We start from the raw sequence: 26,553 nt of genomic DNA, 5'->3' as shown, positions 1-26,553 counted from the left end.
CAGTTAATGATTCTTATGAATCCCAAAGGATGTTTCATTAGCCCAGCTGCTGTAATGCTGCTGTGGGTACTTGTGATGTCTCTGTCGGAGTCACTAATGAGTTTACAATGACCCCATCAGACTTTATGGTATTTTTAACGCCTAGGTTCAAAAGATGACCTCATATCGTGAATTATTAATAAAGTCATGTGTTAGATGTAAACAGTACCCAGTATGTGTGAAGGAGAGGGAGGCCTGGATTGTGAAGGAGGGTGAGGGGAGGGGGGAGTTGCATGTTTAAGCCAATAGACGCAGCGCAGCGCTAATGTCATTCCTCGATGCTTTAATTTGGTGGTAGAGCTGCGCAGCGCTCAGCCGTGGTGAGCGTCACTCTCTGCTCTTCTCTCTGTCCATGACCATGCTCTGAATGCCTACATCCACTTAGCTCAGGACCAGAAACGGCTCAGAGTTGTGTTTGCTGGTTGCAGTCAGTCCGGATGCCACCACAGCCGTGATTATATTTTGATAAACGGAATATTCAGCCCGACTCCGGAGCCAAAGTTGTTGCCTGTGAGAGGTGAGTGTGAAGTTGTGGATCAGAAGTATTCATTTTGTTACTCTTCAATTGCATGAAACTGTTTATAAATGAGGGGTTTGTGTTAATTTTGTGTTCACTTATAAGCTGCAGGTCAAATCTAACAATGCATCAACATGGACATGATGTTTCTCTGTTGAATTAACAGAGCTGGAAATGTAGGTAGTTGAGGCTCTGTTGGTTGAAACAGGAGGAGAGAGAGGGAAAAGTGAATTTATGGCTGAGTCGGAGCGATTTCAACTTGGAAAGTGTCCGTGCGTAAAGACGCACTTAATGGAGCTTCGCATTTTGGTTTCCAGATGTGTGGACTCAGCTGTTGCTTGTCACTCAGGTGGTCCCTCTTGCTGCTGTCTTCCCTGTTCCCCTCTTTACAGCTCACTCTCTTTACAGTTTCTCTTGAACTCGTCAGAATGAAATCAGCGTGGACAGACCACAGCCCACATCCCCCCCACAAAAAATTACAAAGAGAAGCCACATCACTGGAGCCACACATAACAACTGACCATGGAAACCATTTTCTCCCAGTCCGACTTAAATTCACTTCTAAGACAAGTCTAACAACTAGTAGTGGTAGTTTATTCCAGGACTGTCAAATGTTTCATGATTTGTGAATTGACATGTTGCCAGTCTTATTTAATACATAGTCTAATCATTTCCACTAAACGTCCTGCATGAATTAAAGCGTTTAACACTTCTTAAACACTGATCAGGGATCCTATAGTGACTTGTAAAGATGGACTTTTTCTTTCAGTGCAATCTGTATTGAAGCCAGTGGGGGCACCTAGTGGTGGGAGAGATGTGTGTGTGGTTGCTGCTTTGAGAGGAGCTGTTTGCTTGTGCGCTTCTGTAAATGCTACACTGTGAATTTTCATTCTCGTTCTAAGCTCAATTTTATTTTAGTTTGGTCCAAATAGTCAGATTTTAATTTTGCTCTTATAAAAAAAAGAGTCAAATACACTTCCCCTTAGCTGATCTCTCAGCTTAGAATCATTTTCATCTAGACTTGGGCCACTGGACAGGAAATTACAAACTGCTCTGTAGTTAGCTGATCCAGGATCAGAGCAGCCAGGGATCAGGTGACTGAGGTGTAGTCCCCCTTTGAGGTAGGTGAGCGAGCCAGACTTTGCTGGGGGTATACACTCTGAAACGCTAAGCCTTTGTTAATGAGTATGTATCAGTGTGTGTGTCCTTGCCTGTGTGTGGTACTGGGTGCAAGTGCTCATGGATCTGCGTGTCTATTACTTCCCATGCATGAGTGTGTGTGTGTGTGTGTGAGATAGGTGTTTGGGCCCATGAGTTAAGCTGCTGTTAATTGGTCAGCCATTTGGACCACATGGGAGAGTCAGATCAAGCAGTAGCTGAAAATATTGGCGTGCTTGGCTTAAATGCTGACCACCATGGGATATAACATTAGTTCTGTGCATTTAATATAGGCCAAACATTCCTCCTGTGCATGTAAGTAAGTAAATAGTTGCACATTTTGGGCCTTTACATACTCATAGTATGTACATACTCTGGGTAGCTTCAATATGGCAACTACAAAACACACATTTCTTTTGGTTCAGTCAAACATGACAGTGCTAGCAGATCTCTCAATTGAAGCCCACGAGTCATGTGACATTCTTCTCTTTAAGCAAAGACTGTCTGTCATTCAGACAGTTTGCTTTTATGTTAATGTTCTTCATCCATCATGATTTCATCCACCCGATGCACGCACATGGTTGAACAGCACATGTGACAGATGCACGTATGAGGCCAGAGGTTTCTTAGCACAACACGGCTGATGAATGTGCGTGCGTTTCCAGGATCCATGTATCCTCTGATGTTATGTCATTACTGTTTAGGGCATTCTTCAAAGAAGTCATGCTTTTCAGTGAGCTGAGCTTCACAGTAACGTCTGGGAAGTGTCATTTCCTCGAGGCTCACGATATGTAACAACTTTCTATGCCCTATGTCACCTCTTGTGCTATCCATTAACACGACTGCATGCAGTTTAAATTTGTGCCATTTTGAAAGTGACACGTAAATATTATTAGGTCTAAACTAGTAAGATTACTGATGCAATTTTTGTGTCATTCAGACATGAAGCATGTTGCATGTTCAGATGCTGTCAGATTAATGGAAAAACGCATATGTCTGAAAAGCAAATGCAAGTATTTCCCATAGGTCTGTACAATTAGAGGCGTTTGTGTGCATTTTGAGGATATTTTTCTGCTAGCTTAATAAAGGCAGGATGCAAAGGCTGATTTTGTTTAAACATGTCAAAGCGAAGGAGAGGAGGAAAATGGTCTAGTTGAGGAGGATGTGAATCAGAGGGGAGGCGTGAAGCAGAACTTGAGGAGATGACCTTTGAGGTGTAATGTCGCACAATTGTGAGTGGAGCTCTGGCAGCTGAGGTGAAAAGATTACACATACATATATATTTTTTTAAGTCCTTGTTGGCTTTATAGCTATTTTTTTGTATAATGACAGACTCATTTTTCAGAGCAGTACTTTTAGATTAGAAGCATGAGGCGTCAGGTCCCAGTTTTCTCACGTGCATCCCAGATTCTCGTTCTCCAGTGGGGTTTAATTGCCAGAGAGGAAATCCAGCCTGGAGATTGTTTTGATATTGTTGGACACTCTCCTGGAAAACCTTTTTGCTGTGGTGTTCTGGATTTAGGGTTATTGGCACCCCGGCTTAAACACCTCATCTGATCACAGCAGTGAAACTTGAAGAGCTCAAGATGTGCTGCGATTTCTTTTTTTTTTTTAAGCTAAAAAGATTCAATCAAGACAGAAGATTAACAGAATTGACACTGACACAGAGACAAATTCTGCAACTTTTTAATGGTTAGCAATAGAAGTAAATCCTGAAGTTTAAATTAATACTTTTTGGCCCCCCTCAATATTATAAAATATAAGTTTTTACAGCAGTTTCTGACATGTATAGTGCATACTGTTGTCCACACAAACTAATGGTGTATATCTGTAAGATGGTTTACTGCTAGTTGACTGGTTCAGCAGGGTCAAACAGCATTCACAGTTTTCTTGTGTCTCTGTGTTTGAGTTGGAGCACAGATTGGCATTGGATAAGATAAATGGAACCAATATGAAACATAAACATAAATGTGAAGTGTGTGTTTGCATGCATGTGTGTGTCAGACCTCCATCTATTAGTAAGTCAACACTGTTCTGTCTGTGCGACTCTGTCGGCCTAATAGCTTGGACCAACATGTGTACACACAGGCAAGTTTTGTGCTGTCATACTGGAATTAATCGAGTGGGGGTTTGTGTAAATCATTCCAAACCTCTGAAAACACAATCTTACTTACACGCACACACACACACACACACACACACACACACGCTTGCCAAGCAGCTATCCCCTGTAGTTGTGTGTGAAGAGACAATCACTGAACAGAAGAGACAAAACAGCGAACAATGAAAAACAGATATTTCTCGGAAGGACAGAAATAAGTCTGAAGGTAAAAATCTGAACTGGATGTGTTGTTCAAGTTAGATGGAAATATTGCACTGTAATTGCTGTAAGAGAAGTTAATAGCGTGTATGCGTGTTCCTTACAGTAGCTATGAAATACTGCTATGCCGAGGAGGCGATGAGTGTGAGTGTGTGTGTGTGTGTGTTGTTGGGGCGGCATTGCTTGATCTACAAACACTAGTTATGATCCTTGTGCTCGTTGAGTGGTTTCAGACCAAACCCTGCAGGTCGCATTGGCTCCACAACCCTGGTATTATGGTCAGTTTGTGGGGAGGAAATGTAATCCAGAGCTTAGAGGAGTATCAGACACTGAGCAATGGACTCTGAGAGGGAGCTGCTCTCATTCCTGTGTTAAAACGTGCAGCTGAGCTGAACCAAAAGTTGCCCGCAGCACTTGCTAAGCGATGCAAAACGGAGGTGTTGTTGAGAGTTCCTGACTCGTGCCTGCGAGTGAGAGTCGATTTGGCACCAGCGTAATTACCTATACACACAGCTCTATTTGATGATGATTAAAGCCACTCACACACACAGATTCACACACCTGCCCAGACACTGCCAGTCGCCAGCCATAGTCGTTATGGAGACATTAAAGGTGATGATTATTAGATGATAATGATTACAAGGCTTTAAAGCTCAAGTAAAGGTAAACAGTACAGATAGAGGCACAGTCTCATATATAGGAAGACAAGATCGCTGCGCAACTACCACGTAATTATTCCCAGTCAAATGACCACCCTGAGGGGGAACACAAATGATAGCTTTCCGTTTTTTGTTTTTGATTGGGAAAAACATAAAAGGTCTCCATTACAGATTCTGGTTTGTTCCTAAGTCCAATTTTGGTGATCATGTTTCACAGTTTGATGTTTGGTGGTTTCATGTTTTCACTTCATCTGCAGGACTACCAGTTCTAAATCCACTGGATAACAGTGAAAATGCATCGCCAAAACAGTCTTTCTGTTGTTTGTGAAGAGCTGCCATATTGGAGATCTGGGATTGATGTGCATCAAACGCAGCTTAGCGTTTGCCTTTCCTCCTTTAACTGGTCTCATGTGGTCTCATTTGTGTTGGACATTGCGTTCCTGAGACTAACACGGGTTCCTGAGCTAAATGTCTCCGCTTTCTTTTCCTTTTTTGCACCGCTTACACTGCTCCTCTTTTTAATCACTTCACCTCTCTCTCTCGCTCTCTCACTTCTTTCAATATGTATAAAGCCTCAGACGGCACAGGATGTTCTCATGAATCTATGTCTCTGTTTCTTTCCATGGCCTAGTCACTGTCTGTTTCAAAAAACTGAAGCAGATGAGGTAAAGAGGAAATTTTAAGCTTGTGACAAACAAAGGTTGCATATTTTAGGGAGTAGTCTGTTTGAAGAAGTAAATATATAACATTTGGGTGGTCATTTGTCTCTGCAGAGGTCTTTGGGGACATACCTTATCTGTCTCTGGATCTCAGTGTAGCCTCACACCATCCCAGAGGAATACCAGCCTTTTAATTCATCCAAAGGGGAAATTGTTCCATCCAATCTGATGCCACCCAGAGTCAGGAAATGGCCTAATGTGATAGTGTATAAATGAGGGTGGGGGAAATTACAGTATTTTCACCAAAGTCACTGAAAGCTGCACATTTGCCTTTGCTTAAGCACTTATGAGGGATTTGTTTGCAGCACAAAATGGTAATTTCAGCTGCTATAATAATTCCTTTTTTAAAAATAACATTGGATTAAATGAAAGGGGTCAACTCTGTGAAGATATTCAGTGTCTTTTAGCTCATTGTTTTGGTTTTAGAGCCTCTACAATAGTTTTAGTTTATTCAGTAGGCGGCTGTTTTCTGCAAAACAGTTAGTAATTAGCTAGACAACCTAGCGAAGATCTTAGCAGCCAACAATAATTTCCTCTGGAGATGGTGGGGATTAAAACACAGTAAAAGCGATTATTCTTATATTTACCAGGCGGCCAGAAATACAACTCACATTGAATGCAGCCCCCAAGTGAGAAGCCAACAAATTGGCTGTTTCATATTTAAATTAGTCTATATTTGTTCATGCAGCATGTTTCTATAAGAAGTACACCATTTATTATCTCTTTAAACAAGGCCTCAATAGATTTTGTTCCTGATGGCAAGTAAGCAAGCAGCATTGTACTTTGCAGATAGGACTATTTCATCCCTACAAGAACATTAGAGGAGGATGTTACAGATATTCACCCATAGTAGTCAGCTGAGGATGGGTTGGGACTTTCCAAGCACTCGTAGCAAAACCAATACAAACAGTGATTTGACTGTTGTCTGTGGGCAATGTGAGATCCATCCTTTCCTTTTTCGCCTGTGAAAGGGATCTTTAACTGCCACTTGCATTAATGAGGTAGTAAATAAATGTCTTTTGTGTTTACACTAATGACCTCGAAAACCAGACAGTAAACTGGGGCCTAAGGCGTTTATCATTATCTCTAAGCAGCCACCCGTGAAATCCAGCGTGTTCGGGGTTTCTGTACATGTAAGCACATGTATGTACATTTGCTTGTTTGTATGTTTTTATTTATCCAATACCTCACACATGTCTGCTAAAATGTGTGAATTAGTGTGTGTTCCCCTTTAGAGAAGACCACAGGAATTTTCCTCAGGGCCTTTCAGACATCTGGTTGCAGATGGAGAGCTTATATACCCAAGTAATATGTCCAGTTAAGCCCCTGGGAGCTGCCGCTGTGCACATCATTGCAAGCCTCCTCTGGCTTTGCTTGGAACTTCACTGAATCCCTATTGTTTGGTTCAGAGGGGTACAAATATGCTGTATATCCTTTTACACTACTTCCTCCCTGCTCCGTCTCCCATCTGTTGCAGATTAGTCTTCAGCGTGTGTTTAGAGAGCAAAGCCTGCGGACGAGCTGCACTGATAATAAACCCAGAAGGTTTTAGTCAGAACTGTCAGGTAGGTCTGAATTGACGGAGAGGCCAAATGAGGATATGGCTGGCTGAGAGAGAGAGAGAGAGAGAGAGAAAAGACAACGAGAAGAGAAAGAGAGTGAGACAGGCTCTAAAATTACACAAAACAGTTTGGCTGTTTACCCATGAACCTCAGGCCTGCTACTCAAGGGTCAGTGTGGAATGCCAACACTGGATGCCTGGTCAGATCCAACCACAATCCCTGGGAGAGGAGGGGGACAGACCCCCTGAAAACAGACCAGTCCCACTATTACCCTGTGATAGTGAGTTGTTTTCTTTCTTTAGGCATGGAGCTCAAATCAACTTCCATACAACACGTAGTCTAGATATCTGTCACCCTTGTGGCATCCAAACCTGCCACCAAAATGTTACCATGGCTTTGCTGAGCCAAGCCGATATCACTCAGCTGTTTTGTTATCTGTGTCTTTTCAAAATCGACAGTAGCTCCCAATTGCTGACTCAGTTAAATAAAAAGTGCCTTGGGAATGTGACATGGCACTAAAGGCTATATGGTTTCACACACACACACACACACCCTTCTTTGCCACTCTGCTGCCTTGAGAACTGTGCCAATCCCATGTAGGCCAACCTGCAGCCTGACAGTGTGACAAAGTGCCTCTGGGGCTGCGAACTTGGTCAGACACTCCGTTCCCAGCACTTGTTGTGTTTCCAAAGCTAAATTATGGGAAAGCGAGGCTGATGGTTGTATAATACATACCAGTTTATGTGTGTATACATATGTGTAAGTGTGTGTTCGTCTGTTCCGCTTGACTGATGTGCCATCCCTCCAGGATCCTGTCATTAAGCCTGTGTACACAACCCCAATCCCTGGCCTACATCTATCTCTTATACAGAATTCAAGGGGGATTCACACAAACACACACCCACGCACACACAGGCACACACTGCTTTCCCATATTAAATGTGATGCAATGCTCCGGCTCATCTTGCATGATATGTCATCATATTTAGCTGTTTTACATTTGCCTCTCTTTGGTTTTCTTAGTGCAATGGAAGAATCTGGTTTGATTGTCACGGCTCATTAAAAGCTGTGACATGTGTGTTTGTTTTGGCTGAGAGACACAGTACAGTAAATCAGTCAGATGGACACCTAGGTTGATAGAGGAACGTCTCGTAATGGCAGTTTCATCAATATAGTTTTCAGTTCAGAGTATTACAGAGGCCAGTAAAAATATAAAACAAGTTTACTGTTAACGGGTACCACTGAAGTGTGTCACTTTAATTTTCCTGGTAACAGGAACAAGAGAAACTGGTTTCTTCTGTTGTCTATCAGCCTTACATCTGTGTCCTAATAGTGGTTTGTATATTTTTCTAGAAAAAGCAGCTGGAATATTTCACTACTTATCTTTAATTTAAATAATTTCACTTTGTAGACCTTATATCAGTGTAGCAATCATGAACCTTGTGCTTTTTCTATCATTTAAGTGAAGCAAAACTGCCTCTCAACAAGAACAAGACAATCTGGTTCTTGACATTTTTCATTTTCATCATCCGTTACTTGCTCACTCCTGTTCAGTTCTAAGTGCACATCTTTTCTTTCTCATCTGTAGAGGATCACTTTGACCCACGCGTTGCACACGAGGCAATTTGATCGCAGAAGCCTGGGTTTTTATTAAGACTCTTGAAACACACACGCTCCTTTCACAATGGTGGTTACAGTGACCTCTGGCTTTTATTAAGGGAGGAATGCATCACTTAGCAATATCAAATTAATCTTGGATGGGATGCACAAGTCTCTTTTATCTTCCTTTCTCTCTCTCCCTCCCACACACACACACACACACACACACACACACACACACTGGTACTATAATGACAATGCAGTAGGCCTGTATTGTTCCTGTGATAGGTTAAATGTGATTCAGCCTAATGCAGCTGCCTATATCAGGTCCACTCATCAGCAAGAGCAAGACTGTGGAAGCCCACTTGCGTTACCCTCAAAAACTCAATATCACGTCTGCTGAGTCTGTGACTTGTTGCAGTACTAATGATATATCAGTCTACGATGTAGCTTGTATCCAGTATAATTAAAGAGCATTAATTGCTATCTCTTTTGTTAGTATGAAATTTAGAGTAATGCATTTCATCATTTTTCACCTGTCATCAGTTGTTTTTCCACAGAGCATTTCTAGCCCCTTAATAGTCTGATGAAACCGTTTGTATCCGCGAGGACACTTTGATTTGGCAAGACATTTTAGCCTACAGGGACATCTAGAGCTTGCATGCAGTGAGATTCAGGTGAAGACACGCAGTTTAGCAGTTTAAATGAGGTCAACTCTGGCAAATCATGAAAAATGATGATACTGTATTAATGAATAACGTATGTGTTGACATGCAGGGGAGAAGATTGTGTTACACTGTTTTTGACAACCCCATTTAGCCCTGAAATAGCATAATTCCACAACCAACTCTAATCAGGCTGTGAACAGTGAAGGGATTTGCAGAAAATCCACTTGAATGTCAGAATAATTGGCTACATATGTAGGGATATAGACAGGATCAAAAATACAATAAAGATTGACAGATACACATGTAAGGCTGAACGGTAACTACACTGAAGTAGCTATTATTTTCATTGTGCAATGATTTATCCCAAATGAGACACCTACTATTTTGGAAGAGACTGAATAGGGCATTTATTAACAACCGTGGGATGTTTCCAAACCCAAAACAAACCCACATAGCTTTATTGATGTTGTGAGAGGCCGTGAATACAAGCCCCATATGCTTGGGTTTCCTGTCTAGTCAGGAAATACACTCAACTCCACAAAGCCTGTCCAATTTATAGCGACATGTCAACTGTGCCATACTCCATCTCTACTATCTTAGTACAGAATAGACAAGTAAGAGTCTGCAAGTTTAGCAACTCTGACAGCTTGTAATTAAAGCTACATGTATCTTCTTAATTTTGTCAGAAATATGCTCCAAACTTAAAGATGTTATATATAAAAATATTTGGAAAAAAAGCCACACAGAACAAAGGCAACATATGTGTCTATACAAAAGTTTGTGGCATTATTTTTTATTCTGGACTAAAGAGGTGACCAACAAATGCTGCCATCCCCCAAAATTAATTGGCAACAAACATTGACTGCTTGCTTTGTATATAACCTGTAAATGGTATAAATAGTGTTTTTAACATCTGAATTAAAGTTTTCTGTCCCAACGCGAAAGCTCTCATCCCAGTGACATGACAATTTCCTGGCTTTTACAGCACATTTATTGCTGCTTCTATTGTCCCAGAGGTGTGTAGGTAACACCCTGCAGTGGTTAACAAATTTCAGCAGAGTGTTTTATGACTAGGAACCTTCACCATCACACTCTGGCGAGACCACCGAGCTTCACTTCCAAGGGCATGATATGCAGCAGCAAGTTGAACTGGTGGGCCTTGTTAGCGAGGTCTAAAGATCCGTTTCCTGGTGTGAAAGGCTGCTGAGAGGTGTCTGTCAGCGTGAATGGGGTTGAATTTGCCTGAATGGGGCGGAGTGGTGGCATTACAATGGATGTGAATTGAGATGTGGATCTAAGGTTTTATTGTGAAGCATTGTGTGTAAGCTGGGTTGGCTGAATGTGACCAGTGTAAGGGGGCACTGCTGATTAAACATTTAAAATGTGAGTAGCGTTACATCACAGTCACCGAAGAAAGGTTTCATCAGGAAACTTTTATTGCCCTCATAGAGTTATATTTGCCCGGGCTTGTTAACTATGGCTCCGTAGTGTTATCTGTTGTGTTAGGAACTTTTTGTGTAATATTCTTGCAGCTATCCCTGAGTAGAGGATGTCTATGCTTCAAATGAAGTACCTGGCAGATTGTCAAACGTCCTCACCCCTCTGTGAGGTCAGAATTGTCTCCTAAAAATGATGTTCCTAAGCAACTAAGCTGCAGCCGCGCTTACGTTTTTGTAGCGAACGAAATTATCATGTGAAACGTTTGCATTGGATTAATGAAGCACTACTTATTAACAGAAAAGCGTCACAAGGCGCATGGCAGGCGTAAACCGTGCAGGGCTGACAAGTTGCAGACCCGAGTTCAAGTTGGAGCGTATTTTTTAGAAGACTGGGTTGGATTTGGGAACTCTTAATTAACTAATTTGTGTGACTTTCAGAAACCAACCACTTAATGCAGTGATTGGTCCCATGTTTTTTCAGTTTTCATGGAACTTCTTCTGTCACATTTGACACACCCAAGTGAGACACCATGAATCATTTAAGGATAGACTGCAAAACTGTCACACACACACACACAGTCACTGTCTCTGTTCCTTCTCTACGATGGCACACATTTTTCTCTCTGTTCACGTTTTGCCTTTTGGCCGGGTTACTGTCACGTCTGTCATTTCTAATAAATTCAGTTTTTCATATGAACTCATTGTAATTTGCGTCATCACCATAACCTCCACTGCTTTACATATAACAGAATAATATGAACATGCATTAGTAATGAAAGTTGCCATTGAATGTTAAAACATTCTTAAAGAACAAATCCTTCAAAGTCTGTGCTGGTTTTAATCCTGCAAAGGAACTCTATTTGCACAGTCTTGTATATTTCAGCATATATTTGCACTTTAACGCTTCTTTAACATCAGGAATGGTCTCCATGCTCTGTTTGACTTTGACTTTTTATGACAAACTGTCGTGCAACACGCTGAGACATGTCATTGTCCTTGTTGATTTCTGTTTTGAACAACCACAGGGATGTCTCCCTTGATATTTGCATTCTAAGGGATCAGTTAAACCCTTTCTTGCCTCCTGGGGATGAAACACAGTGCTAGTAGTAGAGTCCAGGTGTGAATGTCTGTTGTGAATGAAAATGAAGCACAGCCCTGTTAGAAGAGAACATGTCAGCTCAGCACAACAAAGGTTGCCAAATTACCACTTGAGTTCTGTTCCAGTAGATAGGTGAAATGAGCTGCCAGAAGGAGTAAGTGTGCCGGGTGTGTGAAAGAAAGTGTGTGTGTGCAGTCGGTGTGTAGTCTAGACTTGGTCTTGGATTTCAAGTACAGAAAAGGCCACTAGATCTTGTCTGAACCTCCGACCAAAGCCTTTGCCAAGGAAAGAAGACTCTTTGCTTTGAGAGACCTGATCAAAGGTTTCTGTCCAAATTACTTCTGACTTTTCTGAGTTTTAGAGTTATTTCAGGCCAATAACGTCCTTTCATTTCACAGTGGATACCAGCCAAAGCGTCCTCCAAGAACTCAGAAACGTCTTCAGAAACTGCCACATGCATCATTTTTACATTTAGCATTTTGGATGTATAAACCTAATGTCTCCAAGTTCTCTGCTATAGAACAAGTTTGATCCTGAATCACGTCGAGTACTTGCCAGTTTCCAATATAAGAAATGTCACGTTTAAAGCAGTATTTGTGAGCATTTATGTGTGCATCATGTGTAGGCGCTGGGGTCAAAAGCCACGGCATAAACCCTCCATTAGTTATTTCTTGCTCATCTGCCTCAGACATGTGAATGAGACTGAGGCATCATCCATTTAGCACATGTCCAATGGCTTTGTGGAGAGCTGAAGCATGATTTCTTTGCCTCTGGATGGTTAAGATTCATCAAGTTATATTGTGAAGGTAGCAAGTTGTCTTATGGTTCTGCTTTTTAGCTTGAAACGATAACAAATGGGCACCTACAACCCAAACAATAGCAGTCAATTAAAAATAATTTCTCAAGTTTTTTGCTCTGTCGCACCCTTTCCTCTCTTCTGAGAGGAAGCAGGGGAGACGGCAAGGTCAACTGTCCTCTTGTGTTTTCTAAAGAACCATGGGTCCCTGGCCACAAGCCCAGGCTCAGTCTGAAAGGCTGATATCTGCCTATTGTGTGGGATAAAGCCACTCGTCCTCAGACCTGTCCTCTATTCACGCCAGAGCATTCCTTACCCACTCATTGTCTGTTTTTGCTATCTGAATTAAGTACTTGTCTGTCACAAAAATATGTTTTTACCCGTCTGCCTGAAATACGATTTCCAGAGCTTTCGAAATGTATATCTAGATAAATATCTCAGGAAACCTAATGCACATCTTTCTGAGCGGTTAACACAAAGTGGTTTTTGCAGAGCGGAGCCAAGACCCCTGAAAAACTTGAGAGCTTTTCTGAAGGGTTTACCCTCTAGCTCCTCTCCCTCAATTTCAAATATGCACTGGCTTGCCAAGAAAGAAGGCCGTGTTGGCGAAGCACATAGACAGTCCTATCTGTATGCACACAGGGAGGAGGAAGCTGCCTAATAGTCATTTCTCATTTTTAACAGGTAATTTGACACGTGACAAACAGCTCCGTCGCCCTCCCTGCAATTCACTTAGTGGGGTTGTCAGGGGAGAGGGCGACTTTGTCTTCTGGACAATTGAGTAAACTCATTTGTCATTTTGGACAATTTCAAATTAAGTCGTTTCTGCTTTTCAGCCTTTGACAATAATGCACAGCGTGTACGAATAAATCACTTCAAACGTATCCAGTGAATATCTTGTGTTGTTTTCTGTGTTTTTAATCCGAGCTGTTTTTCTTAACTGGATAAAATTAGTAGAGTAAAAAGTTTTTTTTTCACATTTTATAGTTGATAATTCGTTCATTCAGCTTTTTCACATGTTGGATATCACATTTAGGAACAAAACACTTCACTTCTAGTTCTGACCAATTGTCAGGGGTTTTCCTCAATTCAAAAGCTGTTTGACAATAATAAATTGAAGTCATGGATGGATTATTGAACAGGCCTTGGGGGCCAGAAAGGTCAGGGGGCCCTTGGGCCAGAGTCTCTGTATGAAGTGACTGCTAATGTTTCTGGTTTGAAAGTCAGAGAGTTCAGTTAAATGACATAGAACAAGTACAAAAAGACAAAAAATGACTACAAAGAGATGCAAAATACTAACAAATGACACACTATTTGTAGTCATATTGTGTTACTTTTAGCGTCTTGGCCCTCTGAGTGAGGGGGGATGAATTGTCTGTGCCCAAGAACTCTTTTTCTTCTCATAATCCGTCCATAGCTAAAGAGAGAGATGAGGAATTGATGGTATCAGTGACGGGGTAAGCAGAGAGGTCCTCTGTGTAAAGATCTCCTGAGGTTGAGTGAGGCTGACTTTAGAGGAAGCACAGAAACTCAAAACCAGCACCAACACATAGAGAATCCAGTTTATGAAGCAAATATGTTGGCAAACGAAGAGTTTGGGAAATATTTCACTTTTACAGCGGATCATTTTCATCAAATAGCCTCAAAGTAGTCTAATTCTGCCCAAATGTGTGCACAAATCCAGTGATTTATCATTGAGATAATGAAGCAGTCGGGCCAGGAACACATGACATTAAACATCCTGTGATCTAATCAGCAGCTGAAAACAGATTAATGTGACATTACTAGAGCAAATGACATGAGATGTATGAGACAGACCAGGAAGAATAAGACACATAGTAAATTATGAGTGTAGAGTGGACATGTCATCTGGGTCTCAGGAATCCTGTGGCCGCCGTGGGGGGTGGGGTGGAGGGTTTGGTGTCACACTCTAGTGGAGGAAGGGGTGAGATAGAAATAGAGGGAGGGGGAGTTGTTGACTCTGAAGTGTGTGTGTGTGTGTGTGTGTGTGTCTGTGTGATTGAAATGCAGTGGCAGGCGATTCGCTCTGGAGGGGAGGAATGAGGGAGGGGCCGACATGGCTCGGCTGCCCCAAGAGCACACACACACACACACACACACACACACAGGTCACACATCCACTCACTCCCACACACTCGCAGGAATACAAGACGCTGGAGATAGAGACGTCACCTCTCTGCCCTCTGTCTTTGCTTTGTTGAAGTTCCAAAATTCTGGTTTTGCTAAATGAGTTGCTCCTCAGCTGCGGAGTGAGAGTCACGTCTCGCAGACTCCCCCTTTCTCCACAGCTGATTTTTCAAAAGGCTGAGACGTTGGGGGAATTCTTCCTGACTGAGTGGGATCTGGATCTGATTAGACCCTGGGTCTGTTGCTGTAGCTTGATGCTGCAGACATGTAGCCAGAGCTAGAGCTCTGTGTGCCTGGGGAATAGAGGACTGAGTGAATGGAAGCTTTCTGTGGAGGTGGAAGGAGAGATGCTTTTCCTTGAGGTGAGTGAAAAATAGATGAAAAGTGTAAATGCAGAAAGCATTTGTGGAATGAAGAGCACTTTTTGAAAAATGTTTGCACATAAGTTCCACTTAAGAGGCGTGACAGGGATTGGGTCCAACACATTTGTTTAGTTGAAAGTGTTGAAAACGCTTAGCTCAAGATTTAAGTGCAGTGTGTCTGAGAGGTGATGTAGAGGTGAGAGGTGTGCCTAGTATTCGCGTGTTGCGTTTGCGTGCTTAGACGGCTATGAGGTGACTGTGTGTGTGTGTGTGTGTGTGTGTGTGCAGGTGGTCTCGCTCCAGCTGTGTTAAGTCTCCTGTGCACCCACTTGGTCTTAAAATAACAATCTTCACGAGTCAAAGAGCGATGACCTCGGCCTTTAACCTCCACAATTTAATGTTTTTTTCTGAAGTGAATTCTTTTTGCTGGTATTTGAACCCACAAGTACTTCATATAATATATAAGTATATCCTTTAAACCAGCTTAATAAAAAGCATTTAAAACATCTCGTCACTGTGAGAAAACAGAATGCACTTGCACAATCTGTAAGTCTATAAGTCATAGTAATCAATCAATTTGGAAGTTTTTTATTAGTTCACCTGGATTCTGTTCACTTAAAAATTAAATTGCATGTTTGGCCAAGCTACAGTAATTCCTCAGTGGAGAAGAGTCCCTTTAAAAGTGTCAGGTAAGCGGGGGGCGTTGCACACAGTTAACCGTTAGCTGGCTACATCTGGCCCATGTTTACACAGACCCAATGTTGTGACTGAAGCCTTTTTCAAATAAGTTTCCCTTTTTAACCCCCTCTGTCTTAACCTGCACGTCTCCACCTCAAGCCAAACTTTAGAGGAGGGATAGGTGGATATTCTGTATTTTGTTTCCTACAAAGACAGCCATTGTGTTATTGCCAAGAGGTGACATGGTGAAATGTGAGTTGCTGTGTATGTTGGCTCAGGAATCTGCAGTCACCTTTTCCCTGTAGTATGTGGGATGATAGGCAAAGAGAGCTGAAGAGCAGAGGAGGAAAGAACAGGACAGAAGCTGTTTCATTTACTGGCAATTTATTAATCTTATTCCAGCAAAAATGCAAAAATAATAGCTTGATGTTGTTTATGTAAAGAGAGGATTTGCTGTTTTATCATGTCATAATGATGGAAAGCGTATTTCCTGGTAAGTTAGGACAGTTTTTAGTCAAACCTATTAACTGGTAATGTCAGACTGGCTGTTAATAAAACTTATTTTCATGTGCATAAGGAGATATTTGGTGTTTAAGGCACATTCTTTCTCAAATCTGTTTAATTGGCCATATTGAAAATTGTGAACTTTCACTGTAAATCCTACCTACACCCACATTCTCAGCTCAAACAGAAGAAATTCCTCTTTATTCATAAACTCTGAGCTGCACAAACACTTAACATAACCACAGTGCCATTGATATAATTGCACCTAACAATCTAGGGGGGGGGAAAAAATTAGATGTAATCTAATTGCACCACTTACTGGTTTTAACTAGCTTAGGTGAGATAAAGCCAAAGAGGTAAGGAAAAGTCAAAGTGATAATATTATCTGTCCTACCATAAATCTGATAGATTAGACACTGAAGAACAAAGCAACACTAAAAGGGCCTTTTGACACGTGATAAGAGGTTTGGTTTGACTTTTAACAGCATGGTTATTCTGTAAATTCAGTGTTTTGAAGCCCTGGGCTTATTCCACTGTATGTTAACTAGAATGCTAAGAAATCCCTTTCCTTGTTACTGGAGTTTGACTGCATGGCGAGGTCTGGGAAGCCTTGAGGGTGAACACTGCAGTTGGCATTTCTACCAGGGCGGTAGAAATTGTAATTTTGTTTTGCTGGAAGGATGGACTGAACTTTTTTTTTTTTTTAAGTTTTTTCAGTTTCTATTTATTTTAACCTTTTTAGTGAGAGATTTACTGTGGAAAGAACTGAAAAATAGTTATGTGGGAAAACTAATCTTTTGTGTGTGAACACTGGTTATTTATTGATAGTAGTATTTAAGTGTTTATTTAGTAGCTTTTGTTTTAAAAGTAGATGCACACGTGAATGCTCAGTGGACCCAGGACTTACTCAAAAGGGGAATAACCACTTCTACTAAATTGCATTTTTAAAAAGTCGATCGTAAAGTTAAACTGCCCCAAGTAACTGACTATCACCTGGAGCAAGCATTGTTCTGAACTATGCCTGTTAACTATATATGTCTGCTCCACAGACATAGTTAACAGGCACGTAGGGCCACTGGCAACCATCAAGACCTTAACGCCCCCTATTGCGCTTTTTTGTGTTAAAGATCTAATCTGCATACAATTGCAAAAGGGCCTGTGTGAAGTTTCTGTCTGTTTTTACCCAAACACCATCGATTCTGGTGCATATTTGCATGTCAAAGAGACAGAGCTGAGTGGGGCAGATCATCTGTGGCTTTTTCAACACCTCGTGACCAAGGCGCTGCTCTTATCAGGCTGAGAGGGCTCTGAAGAACATGGATGTTGAGATAAGAGGGCTACTGTTGATTGACTGAGTGATTCATTCCTATTCTTGTAACTATCCAAACTGTTATCAGCTTGGAAAGACAAAGAAAATACATCTGACTTGTTGCTGAAAGTATTTTCAATCTGAGTGGATGCTTTGTTTGAAGGTGATTTCCTGCGAATAGCAAAAAATGACTGTGTATGTCTGCACGTTTTCACAGTCGTCACTACTTTGTGGCAATAATGTTTGGTGGGTAACAGCAGGAGATAGTTGTTGCATTATGTTACATAAAAACATTGCCATCTTAATATATTCCTAATAATATTTTGAATATATGTAGCATGCTGAAAAAAATATGGTATTATTTTCCATTATAGATCATTCTAAGTTTGTCCCAAGTCTCCATTAATGGTGGAAAAGTACTATTTAAGGCACTTTATCAAGCAGGACTTTGTATATAAGTATGACACACTATACTAATGGGATGGAAACTAACATTCATTATTTATTATGATATTCTTGAGTGTCCTCAAGAGTTTGGACTGGTGAAAAATGTGAAGTCATTGCTGGGATCAAAACAATTATCTTGTTGAGAAAGATCAGAGATTAAAACTAATTTGCTGAGTGCTGCTATTTTTGAAATGCAGAGGAATTAAGTGTCCAAACAATTCTAGATCAGCATTGTCCCGGCCATCCAGCAACAAGAAGTAAAAAGGTAAAAGGCAGCGCTACGATATAATTAAGAAAAAGTAGCAAGCAAACAGAGGAGGGATAGGGAAGTAAATAAAGAGTGAAAGGTGTGGCTCTGTGAATGTGATTCCTAAATCCTCTCTTTTTGTTCGCAGCGCCCGTGTATGATGAACCTGGAGCGCAGTGAAAGGGGGGAACGTCCTCTTCCTCGAGGGCCGGACATGGAGGCTCGCAATGGAGGAAAAATGGGGAAGATATCAGTGGGCTTCCAGAGGAGCTCCACCTCAGATGATGACTCTGGCTGCGCATTGGAGGAGTACACCTGGGTGCCACCAGGACTCAGGCCTGAGCAGGTATGACCAAACTAGTTGACTTGATAGTTTTCAATAGCAAAGGCAAATTTTCGGTTGCGGGCACAGATTGTAATAAGCTGAAAATACACATTGTTACACATTAGTTTCCTCTGAATTTCCAAACAGCTGATCGGAGTAGAAACCTGTGTGCTAACTTCATGATGTTGTAGTTCAGATGAAACTGTGTGCAGACAACATATTCAGTTCAGCCACATGCTGAAGTCCATCATCTGGCACTGGATTTTTGTTTTTTCCTTCATTAGTGTCTATTTAAGAAATGTGTTCAGCTCATGTCACTTAAAATGACTGACATCTCACATCATTATGTTTTTTTTTTTTATGGGGAAATAGCCAAGGCTAATTTGAACATTTCCAGCCCCTTGCTGTCTATTGGGTGTGGAGAGTTTTCACTGTCAGGAGGGAACTGCACAGAGATTGACATGTCACAAGATAAGACCACACATAGCAGTCATTTTCCATTGACATCCATCTTCTCTTGTCCTGCTCCTTCTCCCTTCCTCGGAAGCATACCGATACAGCCTCCTGCTTGCATCAAGTCTCACTGATTTATTTATTTATTGTATGTGGTTTATATAACTATTCTACCAAAAAAAACGATGCAATTGTCTAATTGTTTAAAATCTTATATGATGAGAGTCTTTATTTCTTCTTTGTGAAGAGTGTATATACCAAGATGTTTTTGTCTCCTTAATATTCCTTCATCTGTTTTATTCATTTGTCTTCATCTGCAGGTCCAGATGTATTTCTCTTGTCTACCAGAGGACAAGGTGCCATATGTCAACAGCCCCGGAGAGAAGCATAGGATCCGACAGCTCCTCTACCAGCTGCCACCACATGACAACGAGGTAGAGAAATATGAGAGAGGCAGAGGGTGTGTGAGAAAGGATGGTCTGCACAAGGCGTGATGCAGGATCCACTGTTTCTAATACAGATGTGGGAGATGTGGATTCTTGTGCAGTTAAGATGTATTTAACAGTTTCCTTGCATGCACCAGCAATATTGACAACCACAGCATTTACATAACCACAAAAAGAGCATTAACCGCAAGCCTGGTGAAAAAATAAGACTAGAGCCAAACCAAGATGAAACTAATAGATGTCAGAAATTAAGCAGTTACTCTCTGAGCCAAGACACTTTTCCATGTCTTGGTTTGTAATATCTCCTCATGGAAGCAGTCAGAGAATCTTGAGGCTTGTGAATTACATCTCCAATTCCAGTTAGCGGTACCAAAAATAACAGAACAACAGAACTCCAGCCGCTGATTGTCATCTCAAAAAGTTGGAACCCAGATAGTCATAAATCACTCTTTAAAGTGCTCTCAAAACTTGATTAGTGGTTTCAGAGATACTGAAGCTGATGAAAGGATCGAGGAGGCAAGTGTTCTCCCCGGCAATCGAGGCAACAAGTGATATTCATGGAGAGATAGAAAAACAAATCAATCAATACCGAGCGGTTCCTGAACAAGAACCAGCAGCTCAGTAAAGCCTAGACGACCTCACTAGCTTTTTCTAGTTAAACTAAAACAATGATCACATTCCCTCCTGTGACAGTAAAGCACATGCCAGCCTCTTCTGCATAATAGCTTTATGGTGTGTAAACCAGCACCCCTTTCACATCTGTGTGACAGGAGTTCACATTAGTGGACACGGTGGAGGGGTGGGACGGGGGGCTACTGTCGCGCAGTGACCACCCCTGTTTACGCCCATGGAAGATAGGCACAATAGGTGCATTCTCACACATACAGTGTTTGGCTGGTTTTATGATGTTTGTCAGCAGACCTGGTGGTGGAGGGAGCAAACCGCTGGAGGATTCCTTGCGTAACTGTGGTTAGGATGGATAAATGCTTTGTGTGTGTGAAAGGAGGACACAGTGAGTGTGTGCATGTGTGTGTGTGTGTGTGTGTGGGCGCTTGCACACTGACATCGTTTACTGTTGTTTAGAGAACAACCGAGCTGGTTGTTAGGACAGTCTTGGTCTTTTATCTTGGGCCTTCATCACCATCTCTAAACACAGGGGAAGGGTTTGTTGTATCACTCACGGCATCCTTTCAACGCAGCCTTGAGGGGAATCATCTTTAATTAAACCCTTTTACAGCCATATATGGACTGCACGTGATACACTTCTCCAAAGCTGCACAAAAGATGAAAGGCGAACCATCAGCAATAATGGCTGGGTGTATTTTAAGTGCAATTTTGCTTTCTCCTCTGAACGGGCTTTTAGCCATAAGCCGACCTCTTTGTTTTTGTCTTGTGTCAACTAATCTCTTGTCTGTTTTTTCTAACCAGGTGCGTTATTGCCACACTCTTACCGAAGAGGAAAAGAGGGAGTTGCACATGTTCAGTGCCCAGAGGAAGAGGGAAGCACTGGGGAGAGGAACACCCAAGATTCTGCCCCGAGCTCTGCAACACACCCGCTGTGAAAATGTAGGTGCCACACATGGATACCCATGCGTATGCACGCACACACACACACACACACACACGAAGACCACTTCCGTGATTTAGTGCTCATATAGCCATAAGATAAACTGGGAAACCAACTGGTGGGTCTTAAGTTATTTATATCACAAGCAGTTAACACCCAGTGTTCCATCCCAAGACATGGCAGCTCCAGGCACAGTTATGATTGGCTAACACGATTGTTTTAATCATGGACCTAAACTTCCTCATTAGGACAAGAAAGGAAGTGGGGTAATAGGAGGCTCATGCTCAATCAGAGCCAAGAAGCAAGTTCTCAGAAGGACGTTGGGCAATTCATATGGTTGCATGATAGAGAAAAAAATGTAAAGGGGTTAATAAGTACTTTTTCACTAGACACTATGTGCCAGTTAATGTCACATGTACTGGTATAATTATACGTAACTCAGCCCTGTTCATGCAGCTGGTTTCAAGACTTTCACTGGCAGCAGGTAAATTTCTGTGAACAACATTTTGTGAGGTGCAGTGATTTTTTTTTCTGAGCTTTGGAGAAAACAGAGACATGTAGACTATGTTTAAACAATCATGTTGAAGTTTTAATGAGCTATGAACAAACACAACATTGAAATCAATCATTAACATCTGACCCCTGTTTCCTACATTTGATTTGGTGATGATGTTTTAAACAAAACTTCCAATGCTATTGAATATGGCCTTGATCATATTTCTGAAAAACTTCATTTCAATGCAACAAACATAAATATTAGTGTTACGTGGCTCCTGGCAAATTCAGCCCTGACCATAGCGTAAACCACATCCTCTGTCAGGCATCCAGAAAGAACAGGCCAGCCACATTAATTCCCCCAGACAGGCAGATGAAGTCTGTCAACACTCAAACACAGATGCTAACACAGGGATGCAAGGTCTGGTCACACTCACTGAACAACACCAACGGACACACATTCTTACACCCATTGAAGATGCACATGTATTCCTGTGTGCTCTGCAAGCACTCACATTTTAAATCTAAAACCAGCCTCTCAATTATCTATACAGCACAGGGACACTTACACACTGACAAAAGCGTTCCACACACTCCAAAAAAAATCATGGACGCATGGGAATAGCCATACACACACACACACATTAATGTAAATAGGTTCACACACACTTTGTCAGGCTCTAGTTTCCTGATGCAGTTAACTCCCAGGGACACAGAACACCTCCGTATCCAAGGCCCCTGTCTGCCCACCCTAGTAATAATGGTTAACAGCTGGGCATGCTATTCCATAGCTATGGCCTATGGGTGCTGCATAGCTCTGCAGTGTTATAAAAAAAGACTTGCAAGTGCTTGTTCAGACACGCTTTGACAGTCTCTGTGAGATCATATGATCTTTTGACTAAAGGCCAATGTATTATCATTTATTATTTCGCATTTGTGCTATAAAACTCGTCTGTGACATAATTATGCTAGAAGGGTTTGATTTTTGTTTTTATTAATCCATTTACTTCAGATTTAACGCTATTCAACTGACGCCACATTAACACAGGTACCATTAATCTGATTTTAATAGCAAGCTTTATGTTTGTTGCCTTGAACAGATTAAACTGTATTATGCCTGCATTGGCAACTGTTGCTGTATCTCTGTGATGACTGATGTTTTTTGAATGGATCATATTACTTTTCCTGCTTACAGTAGGATCACCTGTTGTTTGGCCTTCTATGTTTTAACATCAGTGCAAATGAAACATCTGCAGATATGACATAGTTGGACTACATATCTACATAATCCCTCATGTGTTTATATTGCATTCCTTGTGTGTTATGGACTGTATCCTATTTTAAAATCTCATTCCCTCCAGTTTCAGTTTCATGGTAGCATACTTATTACCATATTTATAAAAAATTACATAAGGATTATAGGATTATAATTAATGTGCTCTGCCTGAAATAGAAATCTCATGGATTATTTCTTGTTTTGGTTAGTGTGGTGGAGGCATCAATGGAGGGGAGATGGCAATTTTTGCCTCCAGAGCGGGGCCAAGCCCCTGCTGGCACCCAGCATGCTTTGTGTGCGCTACGTGTCAAGAACTGCTTGTGGATCTGATATATTTCCATCAAAATGGCAAGATCCTCTGTGGAAGACACCATGCTGAGCTTCTCAAACCACGATGCTCTTCTTGTGATGAGGTAAGTGGTAAAAACCTTAGCATAGCATAGTATAATCCACTCGATTTATGTTTTATGATCAACCATAGAGCACCACACAGCTGATAATGGTATACATGTTTCCCTATAGATCATCTTTGCAGATGAGTGCACTGAAGCAGAGGGTCGTCACTGGCACATGAAGCACTTTGCCTGTTTTGAGTGTGAGACCATGCTTGGCGGGCAGCGCTACATCATGAAAGATGGCCGGCCTTATTGCTGTGGCTGTTTTGAGTCACTGTATGCAGAGTACTGCGAGGCCTGTGGTGAAAACATTGGTAAGTTATATTTTTGAGGTGATGGAAAGATGTCTGTTGCACATTTTTCTTACATTATGGTGCTATGTGCTACATGTAATATAATGCTTCTTTTCTCTTTATCCCTTTAGGTGTTGACCATGCCCAGATGACCTATGAAGGGGTACACTGGCATGCCACAGACGAGTGTTTCTGTTGTGCCCAGTGCAAGACGTCCTTGTTGGGCTGCCCCTTCTTGCCGAAGCAGGGGCGCATTTATTGCTCAAAGGCCTGCAGCCAGGGAGAGGATATCCATGCCTCTGACTCGTCCGATTCTGCCTTCCAGTCTGCCCGCTCACGTGAATCCCGACGCAGTGTCCGCATGGGGAAGAGCAGCAGGCCTGCCGAACAGTGGAGACAGTCACAGCTGTTTAATCCACCTGCCACTGTTCCTTCATTTGAGTACAAGCTTAGGGATGGAGATGGTGATGGAGATGCAGATGGTGGCATTGATATTGTAGGACGTAAGCTGGCACATCTCGGCCTGGAGGAGGAGAGGTTCTGGAGGGAGCGGGAGGAGCAGGATGCTGGGGGAGAGGAGGACCCAGAGGAGTGGGCCCAGCATGAGGACTATATGACTCAGCTTTTGCTAAAGTTTGGTGACCGTGGGATGTTACATCAACTTCAGCAGCCAATTCTAAAATCTCCCAGCACTAGCAGTGATAGAAACAGGCTAATAAGTGTATCTGACCCCTGGCTAAAGCCTGATACTATATCAATGGAGGTTACTATCTCTCCCACACCTGCCAGTCCCACCCAGAGCCAAACTTCAAATCACTCCCGAGCTAACAGCCCCGGACTGATGAGCAAGAAGCACTTGCCTGAAATGTATTGGGCTCAGTCCCAGGATGGGTTGGGCGACTCAGCCTATGGGAGTCACCCAGGACCTGCTAGTGCCAGAAAGATCCAAGAACTTGAGTTGGACCAGGATCAGGAGCAGTCTGTCACAGGAAGGCAGACTTTTTGGCCAGACACCAGGCAGTGGTACAAAGACTCGCTAGAATGTATTGCTGGTGAGATGAGAAAAGCTGAGCAAGGTGTTGGAGACTCCATGGACTCCTTGGCGCTCTCAAACATCACTGGTAAGAAGACTATTGCTTATGTGCATTCAATTGAAAAGTGCTTTTTTTCTATAAGAAACATTTGTTCAAAGCTTTGCTCCTCCTTTTTTTTAGGTGCATCAGTGGATGTTGATGGCAGGGACAGACCTATGGTCTATACCCTTTCCGTGCAGGGACCCTCAGTGGCAGATGATTGTGAGAAGACGAGCAACATGGGAACCTTTAACTCCTCTCATCTTCACCACAGTAGCAACTCTCTGAATATTAACACAGAGAAAGGAGATGACGAGGCTGCATTGGCAACAAGGGGATGTTCATCTGGAGGACTTCTTCCATTGTCCCCACATTCTGAAGTTCTTCCTCCCTCCTTTGTCCACGCTCCAGCTCTTAGGAGGAGCAAGTCCCAATCCAGGCCTCCTCAGATGGTGAAATTCTCAGAAGACACTGTGGACAATGGATATAATGATGGGTTTGAGGTCAATATCAGAAAGCATCCCATGAGTGAGAAACCACAGCGGAGGGCATACTGCCCAAATGACATGGGCAGAGAAAGAAGCCGCCCAACGAGCCACCATGGGCGCAGCAAGCACCACCACCGGCAAGGTCGACACCACAGGAGCCGCAAAACCCGGTCGGACAACGCCCTTCACATTGTGCCTTTAGAGAAAGCACAGAGGCCCTATGTGCCTCAGCAGCAGGTTCTGGTAAACCCTCCACGTGGTGCTATGCTCTTGCAGCATCCCTCACACAGGCTACCAACACCATACTCGCAAACTCGACCTGACTATATGCTTGAAGGCTCAATGCCAGGAGATTCAACGGTTGAGCATTTCATGGGTTTATACAGAGATGAGGATGACTGGTGCTCTACATGCTCTTCCTCATCATCAGACTCTGAGGAGGAGGGCTACTTCCTGGGCCAGCCAATCCCTCAGCCTCGAGCTCCTGGGCGCTACTATGCTGAGGACTTCCCAACAAGGGTCACAGCCCTCTCTTCCCACAGTCACAGCTCACAGACTGGTCGCAAAAAGACCCACCGCTCCAAAAACTGTATCATCTCCTAACAGTTCAGAGGGTATTTACATTATAATCTGCATTACACCAAGCAAGAGATTCAGATTTTCTGAATCTTTTCTGAAATTTAAACAATTCTGGATTTAGAAAAGGCAGAAGGTGCAGAACATGTTGAGATGCATATCATGACAAAAATCTACTGATTGAAGATCACATCTACACAACATATACTCAGTGTATGTGCAAATTTGGCCTAAATTCTGGTTCTGATTGAATTTTAGCACTAATATGGACTGGTGAATTTGGAAGGCTTTCTTTAGATAGTAAAGACCAGAAGTGATAGTGGAGACATTCGATTTTCTTTTCAACAAATGCCATTAAGTTTTTTTATGTTTACTTACAGGTTTTTCAGCAGTATCTTTGTGTGCATTAAACTTGCAAAACTATTGTACACAGAGATTGGTAATTAAAGTAGAAAATAGAAACTAACCAAATAATTATTTAATGCATAATAGTACAAAATGATAATGTATATATTAAGTTAAGATTTTAATACTCGTATTTTTATATCCGTGGTTTAAAGAATTCTTTTGAAGTGTGTGATGTAAAAATAGCAGTCATCAAGGTAAACAAACAGATCTCTGTAATATTAAAAAAAAAAAACAAAGAAGGTGCCGCTTCATGATCTACGTCCTATACATTAAAGTGCCATGTCACTCTGGAACAACGTCCATGGTAACATATATTCCACACTCATGCTCGGTGTACAAAATATAAAACAAATGGCAGTAAGACTTGCATTCTTCATATTAAGCCCAAATGATGACATAACCAGCTAAATGCTTTGTGATGTAAAGACGCTTGTAATAAATACTTCTCCAAAAGTTCCATGATTGTTCATTTGTTAAAGCTTTGGTAT

The 26,553-nt window shown here is 42.0% G+C and overlaps 1 protein-coding gene across 2 annotated transcripts; it reads left to right on the top strand.

Annotated features, from left to right (window-relative positions):
- The first annotated feature begins 326 nt into the window (after nt 1-326).
- Nucleotides 327-26,518, top strand: prickle1b (prickle homolog 1b). 2 transcript variants are annotated; one of them, XM_026361583.1, is made up of 8 exons: nt 327-556; nt 18,419-18,616; nt 19,369-19,482; nt 20,923-21,060; nt 23,042-23,245; nt 23,355-23,541; nt 23,652-24,641; nt 24,735-26,518. In XM_026361583.1, the coding sequence occupies exons 2-8, from the start codon at nt 18,428-18,430 to the stop codon at nt 25,682-25,684; spliced, it is 2,772 nt and encodes a 923-aa protein (XP_026217368.1). In that variant the 5' UTR covers nt 327-556; nt 18,419-18,427; the 3' UTR covers nt 25,685-26,518. The 2 variants fall into 2 exon arrangements, with proteins under 2 accessions (XP_026217368.1, XP_026217367.1); XM_026361582.1 differs by lacking the exon at nt 327-556 and adding an exon at nt 14,715-15,085.
- Nucleotides 26,519-26,553: the final 35 nt, after the last annotated feature.

Source organism: Anabas testudineus, chromosome 23 (genome assembly GCF_900324465.2).
Source record: "Anabas testudineus chromosome 23, fAnaTes1.2, whole genome shotgun sequence".
NCBI lineage: Eukaryota > Metazoa > Chordata > Actinopteri > Anabantiformes > Anabantidae > Anabas > Anabas testudineus.
Note: the sequence above shows the minus strand (reverse complement) of the source record. Positions and strands in the feature narration are given on the sequence as shown.

Excerpts from the sequence above, each read along its gene's own strand:
- prickle1b (XM_026361582.1), top strand. Across the intron at positions 21,061-23,041 it reads AACACACCCGCTGTGAAAAT|TGTGGTGGAGGCATCAATGG; the intron begins GTAGGTGCCACA and ends TGTTTTGGTTAG. Across the intron at positions 23,246-23,354 it reads GATGCTCTTCTTGTGATGAG|ATCATCTTTGCAGATGAGTG; the intron begins GTAAGTGGTAAA and ends GTTTCCCTATAG.